Raw genomic sequence first — 12,803 nt, 5'->3', positions numbered from 1 at the left:
AACGACGTGCAGAGGTAAACGTTTTCAGACGGACTACATGGATTTACTTGCAGGGGTTTAGGCCGAATGAGTTTTCCTGGTTCGGTTCCTCGTACTACTGCTGGAACAGCTTCTGTTTGATACCAGCTACCACTCCTGTAGGGGGAGGAGAAAATTCTGCTGCAGAAAGGGATACAATCACTCGATCTTCTCTGTATAAAGTATGTAGTTTGAACATTTCCTTTGGGGCTACGGCTTACGCAGCCACGATTCTGGACTCAGTGCCTGGAATCGGAACGACGCTGGTTCACATCTCACTGTTGGGCCCTTGAGCAAGGCCTTTAACCAAGCACTCTCCTTTCTCAACTGTATGTTGCCTTGGCTAAAAGGGTTTTTTTTCCCCCCCCAGGTATAGTGGACCTGGGCTTTGTGCGTTGCTAATGGAATTTAGCCTTCGGTGAAAAACATCCTGACATGGCGGACAGGGTGGAGCGGGGGAGAGCGCAGTGTCTTCTGCCGTGCCACATTTAGATTCAGAAAGCACTTACTCCTCCGTTTGTTAAAAATAATCCGGTCTGCTTTCAGAGGTGCCAGCAGCAGCGAGAAGCGCAGAGGACATACAGGCCGACCCCCGCAGAACTCCCACAATACTCAAACGCAGCGGACTGTACGGTATCGCCTCGGTCAGAGTGACCATGTCACCGTGCACGCCTAAGGTCGTCGGGAGAGTCGCCGTCGTAAAAACAAGCAAGCGTCAGAAATCCAGTCTGAAGAGCTTTTATTTTCCCCTCGTTGCTGTAAACAGGAATGAATGTTCAAGTATTGCAGATTTTGTTGAATGGATCCATTACTGTAGCATCTCCAACACGCACCTCCCGAAATCTTAAAATGCAGGGATTTATAAACAGTGTGAAAGGCAGCGAAAGTAAACTGGATCACTTTTTCATTTTGTATTACAACCCAAATCAGAATCCTACAAATTACCATTGTATCAAACAGTCTGTAATCCTTGTTGTCCTGTAAAAACACCCTGAAGTGTGCAAAGGCCTTTGCTGGACCTGGGAGGTAGACGGATTCATGGAATCTCCATTTCCCTTTCGATACCGACGTACTTCAGTGCATCGGCCTGGCTGTACCTGAAGCAGTAAAGAGATGAAGAATCCGGCTCAGCTTCCCAAACAGCAGCCCTCAATCCCACATGGTTTTACTGATGCGTTTAAGCCGCCGCTTAACATGCAGCGTGTTTGGTTTTAGTGATTAAGCTATGGTGGCGAGTGTGCATTAAAAGGGGTTTGAAATTAAACCAATCCAATTAAATATCAGATTAAATGTAAATACTGCTGTTCATTCCATGGACAGTAAAAAGCCCACAATTGCAGAACAATGTTTCCTTCCATCGGATGACCTTTCACAGAATTATTTTAATATTAATAATGCAGGGCTGGTAGGTGCTTAAACGGCAAACAGGATCCCAATCGGTGCTTCAGACCCGACACTATCTCCAGGTCCCCAGTCTGCTTAAGCACTTAAAATGTATCTTTATGGAAGTAGTAATGACTACATTGCTTACATGTGTAGAGAGCAAGATGGGGTAGGAGAAAAGAGGACTTCCCCACAGGACACTGATAAAGTACCTCATCATTCACTGAACTATGGAGATGTGACTGGGAAGTGGAGCAGAACATCTGCACCAAAAAGCAGAGCCACACTCCAGTCTTCACAAGTAGCCTCCTGGCTGAACCAAAGCGATTTCTGAATTTCCTTTGATCGTTCAATCGGGCCCCCATTTACCAAATCGTATTTGGCCTCACCTGTAGTCAAAGAACAGCTCCTCGCCCGTCTGGATGGCTCTCTTGGCGAATATCCCTATTCTGTGATCTCCGTTCACCATCATGACTGAGAGAGACAGTGGAGCAGCGTGAACGGGACGGCACAGACCCACACGCCACTCGCCACTCGCCACTCGCCCCGCCAGCGACCACATGCTCACCTTTTGCATAGCAGTTGGGGTTAACGGAGTGGTTGGCGAACCTGATCTTGTTGCCCTTCCGCGTGGCGTCGACGACAAAGTCTGCGGGCGGGAAAGTGTTATGGGGCGAGGGGATGCACGAGACTGCCCGGAATGTTCCGGAGGGTGTCAGAGAAAGGATTCTTACCGTTGTTTAAATTAAAGAGGAAGCTGCACATGTATTTATCGTAGACTTTTCCTCTACGGTCAGCTTCATCTTGGGAAATTATCTGTGGGGTGAAAAACAAACATCAGCCCACGACAGGAATACAGCCAGACCAAAACCACCACGGAGACACACAGATGTTTGCTACAGCAGCAGGCTGAGCTGAAATATTAGCCCATCGCAGGTCTAACGGCCTTCTAGATACACGCCCCCCCTGCCACTTTAATCGACTGCTGCAAAGAGATGAGCCAGTCACTGGATACCTGCTGTCACTGGATCTGTCTGCATGCGCCTTCGTTGGTCATGAACCCAGAACCAAGGTAAACATCAGTTCTGTAAGAAGCGCACTCAAAGGGACACTGAACCCAAACAGTCACGCTTATGAATGTCTGCCGTTTCATGTAAGGAAACGCAGAGGCTAAGAGGCCCCCAGGCAGGCCGGAGGGGGCTGAGGTGGGGGGCACCAGGCGGCGGCCAGCTTAGCTCACCTCCCCACAGTACTCGGAGATGAACTCATTCTTCTGCACGGGCTCCTTGATGAAGATCCCCCACCCGGCCACGTCAGACGGCGCCAACAGCAAGTGCTACAAGGCAAAAGGGGGCAACTCAACGCAAGGCATGGCCCCCCCAGGCTCAATCACCCACAATGCATTTCCTCTAGTTCCCCTTTAGGATGCAGCTACGTTGAACATCGCTGGGGTTACTTTCCACAATGAGGCCGGGTAATTTTGCAGAAAGCGAGTATAGAGCAGGGGTCTCCATCTCCGGTCCTGGAGAGCTACCATCCATACCAGGGCCAGATGTGGCTCATCAGAAGCCAAGTAGGATAGAAAACCTACTGGATAGTAGCTCTCCAGGACCAGAGTTGGAGACCCATGTTATAGAGCATATGCCGGCCTTTAGAAGCTTCCACACCTAAAATCGCCGTTTGACGGCCAGAGACCCCCCCCCCGCCCCGGCTCACCTTCTTGGCGCCCCGCTGGATGCTGCAGTTCTTGCAGGAGACGTTCTTGCTGTCCCAGTGCTCAGCGGCGCCGCAGGTGAGGCACAGGTCGGGGTCGCACTCGCGCACTGCCAGGTAGCAGGGGCACTGCTTGGTGTTGCACTGCGCTTTGCAGCGGCAGCCCGGGAAGCGGTTCTGACCTGCCACACCACAAGGAGGCGCAAGTGTTGAAGTGGCCGATTACACAAAGTGAAAGTGAAGACGGGTGGCGAGCGGCTGCCCCAGGCTCACACTCGGAGCTGCACTGGCAGAACTTCTCGCAGAAGTTCTGGGCGATGACACAGGGGCAGGAGCTGTCGCAGGGCTGCCGCGGGTGGTCGCACGGCTGGTAGTTGTACACGTGGTTCGAGGAACCATCTGAGGAAGCATCGACAGGACCAGTTAAGAGAGAGTTTAAGACGGTGCTAAATTCTGCCCCTCCAGTCAGCAGATGGGACAAGAAGCACCAGCCTGACACCAATCTGGAGCAGTGATTCCCAATCTGGTTCTCGAGAGTCGGTCCACATTTTTGCTCCCTCCAAGCTCAAGCACTGGGAGCTGGAAGGGAGCAAAAACATGGACTGTCTGTGGGTCCCTGAGGACCGGGTTGGAAAACACTGATCTAGAGGGATTTTACACTCTCTCACTCCCAGTTACATCCCCCCAATCTGGGGAACTACAGAGTCCATCAGGAAATTCACACGAACCGTACAGAACACGCAAAGCCTCACACGCGCCCAGGACCGAACCCCAACCCAAACACTGCAGCAGTGCGGTACAGCCACCCACACAGTGATCACACACCCCTTAAACTAACAACTACTATTTTTAACTGACTGGGCGACTATAAACACTATGCAGAGTATCTCATATTAAACAAAGAGAATGAAAGGGAAAACAAACCTTTTTTCAGCTGGATTTTCCTACAGTGAGTGGCCCACAACCTAAGTGCAAGAAACCAAGATCAGATTTATGCAGCAAAGCAGTTATGACTGAAACAGCCGGTTCAGCCCCAGTAAGCCCATGACACTGCACACTGATCATCCCCTACATCTAACTGGTGAATCCTCTCCTGCCCCTTCACCACCTTAGCTACTGCGTGGTGGGCGTACTGGTGCAGGATGGCTACCCCGCATCACCCAGGTGGGGGCTACACTGTGATGCTGGTTTTAGTGGTTCCCCATTGGTTCTATAAAGTGCTTTGGGTGTTTGAAAAAGAACAATATAAATGTAACTTTCATTCATTCACGGGGGGGGGGGGGGGGGCTGTCCATCATCCAGAGCCCTCACCTGTGTTTCCGCTTTTTCTTCCGAGGGGGGGTGTCCACATCTTCTGTGGGGGCACGTGCAATAATACTGGACTCTTTTACCCGGAACTCATAGACCTGGAGGACAAACAGCGATCAGCCACACACACGCACTTAAAGCCCAGTTCATCCATCCATCCATCTCTCCATGCCCTCCTGTACCCCAATGCAGGTGTGCTATGAACGAGCCGAGGTCACCCTGCATGTGCAGCGAGTCACACATCTCTAATGTTTTGGGAATGTCCGGAAGGTTCCTCAGACAGCCCACCTGGCGACAGGTCTTGGTGCCGATCAGCCTGGCGATGGCGCAGTAGTTGTCGTAGTACGTGCCGATGAGCACGCGGAAGAGCGAGGCCTCCGCGCCGCTCCAGTCCACGATCTCCGGGGGCTCCGAGGTCAGCTTCAGCTTCACCGGGGTCTGGCAGCGAGAGTTGGCCTCTGCCGTCGGGGTAGACAGAGAGAGAGATTCGTTTTCGCCATATGAAATCATCACCCTGACAGGCGAGCAAAGCCTAAAGGAGTCCTCCGAGTCACAGCCATCCTGACAGGCGAGCAAAGCCTAAAGGAGTCCTCCGAGTCACAGCTACCCTGAGGGCAGGGGCCGGCCGGCCAGGGAACCGCCACCCAGCGTGCTCTCACCGGACGAGCTGGTGGTCTCGTCCTTCTTGTCGTCATCGTCCTTGTCGTTGCAGTCCCCTGCCATGTCTCCGCCGGCCTCCCGGTCGCTGTCGCCGTCCCGGAGCTCGGCGCTGACGGTGGGGGTACTGGGCCGGCTGTTCCCGTTGGGGATCCGGCCCCGGCGCCGGCCCGCCGGCCGCTTGGAGGGGGTCTTCGCACGCTCGCGGTCCCGCTCACCCCCCAGGCTGGCCGGGCACTCCCTCACCATGCCGTCCTGCGGAGGGGAGACGCTTATTCACGAGCCCCTCACCCCACACCCCCCCCCCCCAGTCCGCAAGAACGCCATCGGCGAAGACCATGATGCATGTAGAGCAGACAGCATAGCTGTCAGAATACCCAGAGGGCATTAAAGCTCAGCATCAGCTTTACCATCAAGCTTCTGAATAACGGCTGTGAATTACAGCAGCCCCTGTCCCTCGGCCTTAGTTTACCGACATTCATCATTGTTAAATATTTCCAGACAACAAAAAAACACATTCAACATTAATCACACATGCTGGGGAGATTAACCGACTTGCCTGCACTAGATACATGTAGCAATCGATCCCGCAAGGCTTGGTGTCCACCAGGTTCTCCATATTCTTACGCTTGTACGTATTCGGGGTTGCATGAAAAGCTGTGGAGGAAATGGAATTATTCATGTCACCCCAGGACTTCAGGACAGACGTCAGCCCTGCAAGAGGCCTGGTGTGACAGCCAGCTGGCTGAAGGGGGATGCAGACGGTCCTGGGAGCACAGAGCAGAGCGGCGGAGACTCACGGTGCAGGAAGCAGTCGTACTTGAAGCAGCGGCGGCAGAAGAGCGTGTGGAAGGAGTGCAGGCTCTGCTCCCGCTGCACGGAGCGGGCGTTGGGGCCGTCGATGTTGGGGGTGCATTCCGGGGGGAGCGTCCCGGGAAGCTGCTGCTCCGTCAGCTCCTTGTACCTTAGACACAAACATCGGCATGTTTCAGAAGCCCAACCACCACAGCTACCATCTCCACCCCCCCCACACTCACACAGCAACTGGATCCAATTCAGTTCAATTCAATTCAGTTCAATTCACTTTCACTTCTTTATAGAATTTCCTTAACATAATATTGTCCCTAAACGTTTTAGAGTATCCATGCCCAAAGCACTGAACAGCTCACCAACCAGTTGATTACTCTGTGACTGACTCTTTATACTCAACTGGTTGGCTAAAACAAAACCTTGGTCTGGATTTGTACTCTGTGTACCTGGACTTTCCACCTGTGTAATGGGTTACTCTTGTGAATAACATCAGAACTCACTTTTCTTTAAGCTCCTCTGGCGATCCTTTGTCGGGGAACATGGAGGAGATGGCTTCAAAGATCTTGTCAGAAGGAAACTTTTTAGAACTGTCCCGGTTTCTGCCTGTTACAAGGAGAGGTAGAAACACGGTTATTTGTTCAGTGGTCCATCATCGCAACGGCTAACAACCGAGGTGGAAAACCAGACTGAAGAAACATCATTACAATCTCTGGCTCAGCAGGCTGCTCTTACCCTGAAAGTTAAGAAGTTCCTTCCTTGCATCATCTACATCATCCTTCCCATCACAAATGTCCACTTTCTCCATTTTGTAGTCATGCTGGTCTTCGTCTTCATCCTCATCCTCATTGTCACTATACTGGTTGAGGGCACTGACAAGCTCCACAAAGATCTCGTCGTTGATGAAGCCGCATTCTGCCGCATAAAAACAAGCTTAGACGGAGCTCGTCTGCAAGGTGATTCTAAGACCAACCGGCTGTGGGGATGACAGACAGTGAGAGGCCCTCACCTCGATCTCCATGGACCTTGCCGTCATAGTTCTTAATGAGCTCCTCGATGAAAGTGCCGTCCTGGTCTAGGATCTCATCTCCCATGTAAGGGATGTTGTGCAGTACTGTTTCATCCTCAACCTGCAAATGAATGTAGGCTCAGGTACAGAAACCTTTTACAATTTTGCCTAATGACAAAAAACACATATATTCCTGTGTGGTGATGTCACCATTCTACCCAAACCTAGTAGCTCATTTTTACATTTAAAAAAAGGTCAAAATTATTTTTGTGCTGCATTACAAAACCTACAAGATGCCAGTTCATATTCACTCATTGAAAAAATACTGCTACACTGTTCATTTCCAAAAACCCCCAGAAACAACACATTTAATGCTGAATGGCATCACCTACCATGAAGTTCTGCTGCAAGGGCGACCAGGAGTACATTACAGGCACAGAGGCAACAGCATTCAGCGTCTTGAGAGGGATGACCTGCCTGGAGAACTCTGAGAAACCACTGTCCACTGTGCACTGGGGGGGTGGGGCCAAAGACCGCACAGCATTACCTCACAGCATTACCTCACAGCATTACCTCACAGCTACTACCTACAGGTCTCCCCGCTACAGTCTCCAGAGGCAAGTTTACATAAGAGGACACTCTCTGAGAAGCATTATAGACCCAAAACCTCAGAAATCTTCCAAGACTGCTAGGAAGACAGTACTAGTTAACATAACCATAAGTCACATTATTTTGTGATTAAGCAGAACATATTTTAAGATTCGGGTTATACAAAGACATTCTGTAGGCTTAAACTGCTGATTCTACTTAAATCAACTAAAAACCATAAGTCATTCAAAAGTATGAACAAACAGCAAGCAATTTAGAAAAATGCCAAATGGTTACGTAAGCATTCTAACAGCATGTGTCAAATCCTAGTGTGTTACATATGCAATTCAGCCCTTTCACTCCATACGCCACCGAAGCACTGATGGGGGGGGGGGGGGGTCTTCGTACAGCAGGTGGGTGACGTGCGTTAGCGTGAGTGAGAAGGTGCGAGTGCTGACCTCTCTGGTCCCGCGTAAGGAGCTTACAGATGTCATGATGTGCACCGGCTGGATCCGCCGCAGCTTCCATTCCTGGTTAAGGATATCGGTGCGCTCTACGATCTTCTGCCGGTTGGAGTTGAACATACTCTGTGCAACAGGGAACACGAGTGGAGAGGGCGGAGGGGAGAGTCATTGGACCCCTTGGCACGTGTGGCACATCAAAGCATCCAGACAGGAGGTCGTCCCGAGCTTCCCCGCAATGCCACAGAGCGGTTAAGGCGGTAGGGATTAGCTCTGCAGGATTCCCTTTCAAACAATTTGAAATCAAGGCCGGCGCCGTAAGCAGGGGCACTCCAAGACAAACAGAACACTTGAAGACCAAATGAGCACAGCACACGGAATAAACAAAGAAGTACATAACCAGAGGGAGACCCCCCCGCCCCCGCCGTACCTTAACCTCGTCCGCTCGCCTGAACCTCTTGAGCTGTCGAAGGCGCATGTACTCCGATTTCACGCGTCTCCTCCAGCACACCGGCCCTTTCTCCGACCTCTTGCCAGTCAAACCCATGGTCACCCTGTGGGGACAACGTGGCCTCAGTCCGACTCAGAGCAGGGACTGCAAGGGACTCCGCAAACTGGGTGACAAGCAGGCCAATGTGAGATCGAGGCAGAACTCATTTATGGGTATGTGGCGGGGGCAGTGGTGGCCTAATGGTTTGGGAAGCATAACTGATCGAAAGGTTGCTAGTTCGAATCCCCTACCAGCAAGGTACCACACCCAACCACTGCTCCCCAGGTGCCGAATTAACTGCCCACTGGACGTCTCAATGTCACATATGGGTTAAATGGAGAGGATAAATTTCATTGTGGTGTGTTGACATCATTGTCACTCATTTTCAATCATTTTCACTCTATATTTGAGTCCAATCTACAAAACAGCATTTTTTCAGCATACAAGTGTGGACAATTACCCAGAATCCACAGCAAAAGCCTTTTTATCATCTGCACCTCAGGTTTAAATGAATATCCAAAGACTTTCCTTTATGAGCTCAGATATATACTGAATGTACAGGATAGCTCACAAGATAGATGCAAATAACAGAACAGGTTTGTTCAGAGATTCAGGACTAAAAAGTGGAAGATTATCTAATAAAGCCAACTACACAGACAACTGGATACAATACATCCCAGAAGAAACATCCAAATAGATTTTAAATTTATATGAAAGACCCGTTGTTAGTGTTAAAATACAAGTCACACTCATTTCTGGCTGTTTTCTTTCCATTTTCTGTAAAGTATTGTTTGGTTGTTTCTTGATAATTACTAAAATACTTCCCATCACATAAAGGGATTGTTATCCAAATGCTGACAAAGAGAGGTCCTTCCAAAATTATTATGGGCATTATATGCAGACATTCAATTCATATCAACATAAGCACCAAGATCACTCTAAACTCTTGCAATTGGACTAGCTCTGTATATCACTGGGGGAAATTTATCCTCATAAACAAATTCAGAATGGATCTTGAAGGTTTCAACTGTGTGACATTACTGTTACTAGAGAAAATTAGCTGAAACATCTGTAGGCAGTTACTATCTTTTAAAATGATGGCCTGGAAACAACCAATTTAAAACTAAATATGAATTATTTCCATAATAAAGTGGCAGAAAATTGCAGCAAATTAAATATCCGCTGTACTCCAGCAAGTCCATTAGTCACGTTTACTAGATAGCTATGGGATGGCAGTCAAACAAACTGGGATTTAGCGCTTCTGTGTTCCCACAATTATACACTGGCAGGCCAGTTCACATTCACATGGAAATGGAATTTAAATGTTTAAATACGATCCTCTTCAAAGGATCTGAAAGGCAGTCAAAAAATTGAACCAGTCATCCATAATTAGAATAGCTAAATTTATCCATTTAAAATAGGAAATTCAGAAATTTGATGCATTTTGTGTCTAATCCTTCCTTCTTAATTTCAATATTTAAAAACAAATGCACGGATAGTTTTTCTTCATGACGGTAGAACGTTTTCTCTGCTGCTTCAGTAAAAGCCAGAAGGTGAGTCACAATGCCAAATTTAAGGCTCAGACACCTATTGCTAGCCAGTAGTTTAAATTACACAGCACATCACTAATTCATAAGAAGCAAGCCTGGCTAACTGTATTAAGCTAACTGAGCCAGATTTCAGCCATTGAGAGCTTGGGCGGGGGGGGGAGAGACAAATTACTACATTTCTCTCTCAAACATTCAATTACAACACTTCACTGATACAACATTACATGCTAATTATGCTACCTAATGAAACACAAAAACAAACAGTCGTAAAACAGAGAGAACATAACAACATATTAAACATTAACAGTCGCTAAACAGAGAGAATCACTAACATGTGCAGCAGAATTGCACTACACTGAATAACAGTGCTAGACAGGAGTTTGAGGCAAACATATTTAATAAAGTAGGTTAAACCAGCTAAGGATGTGCACATTTTTGCATGTTATGCACAGGTATGTACTGTATTCAAAGCACGCAAAAGATTATCAGGCAGTGCGGAATAACTACATCCCGTTTTCTAAAACCACTATGCACTTCTACTGTAACACGGTATGCCAATCAATAATTTGACTATGACAAAAATGTAGTGTGACGAGAACTGCAATATGACCTCAAACTCAGATACTAAGACATAAATACTACAGTTAAAGTTAAAATATGCATAGTGGGGGAGGGAATAAAGGGCACTGATTTATTTAATAAGTCAACCAGGCAGCCGCCATTGAACATATATTAGTTTAGTCTGTACAGGAAGGTGTGTCGTGAAGAGCCAATTACAGCGCGATACAGCTGAATAAGCAGAAACACCTTGTTTTTCATGTAAATGTGTACTGTTCGTTTTTAAATGCCATTATGAAGACGTCTGAAAGAGCCTTTATTTAGATGCTGTAAGCTATTTAAACCGGAGCTCCTAAGAACACAAAACTGCCATTACACGAAGAATTGCCCTGTTGGCGAACGGATGTCAACTGCACTTTATCTGGGGGACAGGCGAATTCACTGAAGGGGACGGCGTCCGTCCCCCAAACACTGCACTGATTCACACGCGGTCTTTCTCGGAATACACTACTTACATTTAGCTTAGGGTTTCCTTCGCATAAAAGGTGAATTACGTTAAAATGCACTTTAGAGATCCAACTGACCCAACCCGTATACAGCCTTTATCATCGCTGACCTGTGGACAATCAACGAAGCTTCAGATGACTACATATTAAATACAGCACAACATGCCTTAGAGCTGTTACTACAGGAATCTGAAATAGAACTGAACAAGTCAGATTTACTTTATTTATAACGATCAATTAAACCACCAAGCTTGAATCAATCCGAAAAGGAAAAAAACATCACCGAAAATAATGGGTAAATCTTGTACCATGACCTAAATTGTTAATGTTTAACAAATAGTTAGTTATCCACTACCATCTGGTTCAGATCAATAAGTAAGAAAATACATAAATTAACGGGACGCAAATTTGGATAACGATGATATTAAGAGAGATCATCAGAAAGTCAGCGAAAGTGACCTGACACCGCTTCAGACCTGAGGAAGCATCACCGCAAGCCGTGCAAACTTTGACCTTAAGACGCAAGTGCATATAGTTAGCGGAGGGAATCCGGAGAGGACGGCGCGTAAAGGTGCGGTACCGGTGTGACGAGGTGTGTAGCAGCTGCCCGGCTCCGGGGCGATCAGACACAGAGAAAATAAGGAACATTTCCACAATGAGGTCAAAAGCATGGGTTAGAGGCAGACAAAAACAGCAGTGTGACCCGAGGGAGGTACTTCTGCACGGATGACAGCCAGAGTCCCGTGCAGCCTTTCCCGGCTGCGCGGATTCAGACGCCGCGCATTAAAGCCAAGCGCCCTGCCATCATAGGGGCAGAAACCTGCCGGCGATTCGGACAGAAATACCACACCTGTCCCCGCTTTCCTTTCTCCTCCTTGCTTGTCCCCAACCTGTCCTGCGCTCTTCCAGGGGTACGGATAGGATTCAATTAACGAGGCTCCCGCAGTTCGGGATTAGTGTGGGGTGGGGGGGGGGGTCACCTCCGCGCGCCTGTGGATACCGGCGCTCGAGTCTCCCACAAAGAGCCACTAACACCGCGGTGGTCTGTCCTCAATTCAAAACGCCTCCTTTAACCCCCGCAAAGACGAGCGGCAAAACCAGACGCGTAAACCGCTGTCAGCTAAACTTCCGAGCGCCATCTAATCCATCTCGCTGTTTCCGCTTCGGCAACTCACTCTCTTCTTTCTTTCTCCTTCTCCCTCAGTCAATATCCGCCTCTCCGTTCGGAAAGACTGGGGACTCCGCGAGCGCCAAACCCGCCAGCCAATCACAGGCGCTCACATTGAGTCTCATCAGTGTCGTGAATTCCGATAGGTCTGATTGTACCGGGGAGCTGCCCAATCAGAGACAGCGCTGCAGTGGAGGCCTCAGATTGGGGGGCATGTGGAGAAGTTCTCTTTGTTCTTCTGTTATGGAAATGTTCACGTAGTACAGGGTTCGTACGGGTGCTGGAAATCCTGGAAAATGCTTGATTTTTAATATAGTGTTTTCAAGGTTAGAAAAGTGCTTGGATTTTGGACAATGTGCTTGAACCTGCTTGAATTTGAAATTGCATTGCTTTCATAATAATTCGTTATCTTACGGAGTAGTTTTCCTTTTAGGTAAAAATGCATTTTGCACGTAACGAAAATAACTCCGCTCGAGTCCGCGCTTGTGGCTGTAGTGGTGTAATCGTGCATTCCATTTGCCTCGGGATCCGATTTTCGGATTCCGATATTACGTCACATACTCGGGAAAACCGAGTCGGATATAGTA

The 12,803-nt window shown here is 48.4% G+C and overlaps 1 protein-coding gene across 6 annotated transcripts; it reads right to left on the bottom strand.

Moving 5' to 3' along the window:
• Window positions 1-740: 740 nt before the first annotated feature.
• ezh2 (enhancer of zeste 2 polycomb repressive complex 2 subunit) lies at window positions 741-12,432 on the bottom strand. Of its 6 annotated transcripts, XR_002835880.2 has the most exons (21): window positions 11,058-11,314; window positions 8,375-8,498; window positions 7,942-8,070; window positions 7,288-7,407; window positions 6,896-7,016; window positions 6,622-6,801; window positions 6,390-6,492; window positions 5,880-6,043; window positions 5,639-5,736; window positions 5,082-5,334; window positions 4,711-4,880; window positions 4,426-4,520; window positions 4,039-4,079; window positions 3,388-3,513; window positions 3,118-3,296; window positions 2,642-2,737; window positions 2,136-2,217; window positions 1,970-2,050; window positions 1,791-1,875; window positions 964-1,115; window positions 741-861 (listed from the first exon to the last, which is right to left on the bottom strand). XR_002835880.2 is itself a non-coding variant. In XM_023792853.2 (20 exons), the coding sequence occupies exons 2-20, from the start codon at window positions 8,489-8,491 to the stop codon at window positions 1,055-1,057; spliced, it is 2,301 nt and encodes a 766-aa protein (XP_023648621.1). In that variant the 5' UTR covers window positions 8,492-8,498; window positions 11,899-12,432; the 3' UTR covers window positions 741-1,054. The 6 variants fall into 6 exon arrangements, 5 of the variants coding, with proteins under 5 accessions (XP_023648621.1, XP_023648622.1, XP_023648623.1 ...); XM_023792853.2 differs by lacking the exon at window positions 11,058-11,314 and adding an exon at window positions 11,899-12,432 and having other exon boundaries at window positions 741-1,115; XM_023792854.2 differs by lacking the exon at window positions 11,058-11,314 and adding an exon at window positions 12,224-12,432 and having other exon boundaries at window positions 741-1,115.
• Window positions 12,433-12,803: the final 371 nt, after the last annotated feature.

Source organism: Paramormyrops kingsleyae, chromosome 4 (assembly GCF_048594095.1).
Source record: "Paramormyrops kingsleyae isolate MSU_618 chromosome 4, PKINGS_0.4, whole genome shotgun sequence".
In the NCBI taxonomy this organism is placed as follows: Eukaryota; Metazoa; Chordata; class Actinopteri; order Osteoglossiformes; family Mormyridae; genus Paramormyrops; species Paramormyrops kingsleyae.
The sequence above is the reverse complement of the archived record's forward strand: the minus strand, read 5'-3'. Positions and strand labels throughout refer to the sequence as shown.

Bases quoted from the DNA above. Each gene is read 5' to 3' on its own strand.
- ezh2 (XM_023792852.2), bottom strand. The intron at 8,071-8,374 runs GTACGGCGGGGG...CCTGTTGCACAG, and splicing joins GGCGAGCGGACGAGGTTAAG to AGTATGTTCAACTCCAACCG. The intron at 3,514-4,038 runs GTTTGTTTTCCC...ATGCTTCCTCAG, and splicing joins GAAAATCCAGCTGAAAAAAG to ATGGTTCCTCGAACCACGTG.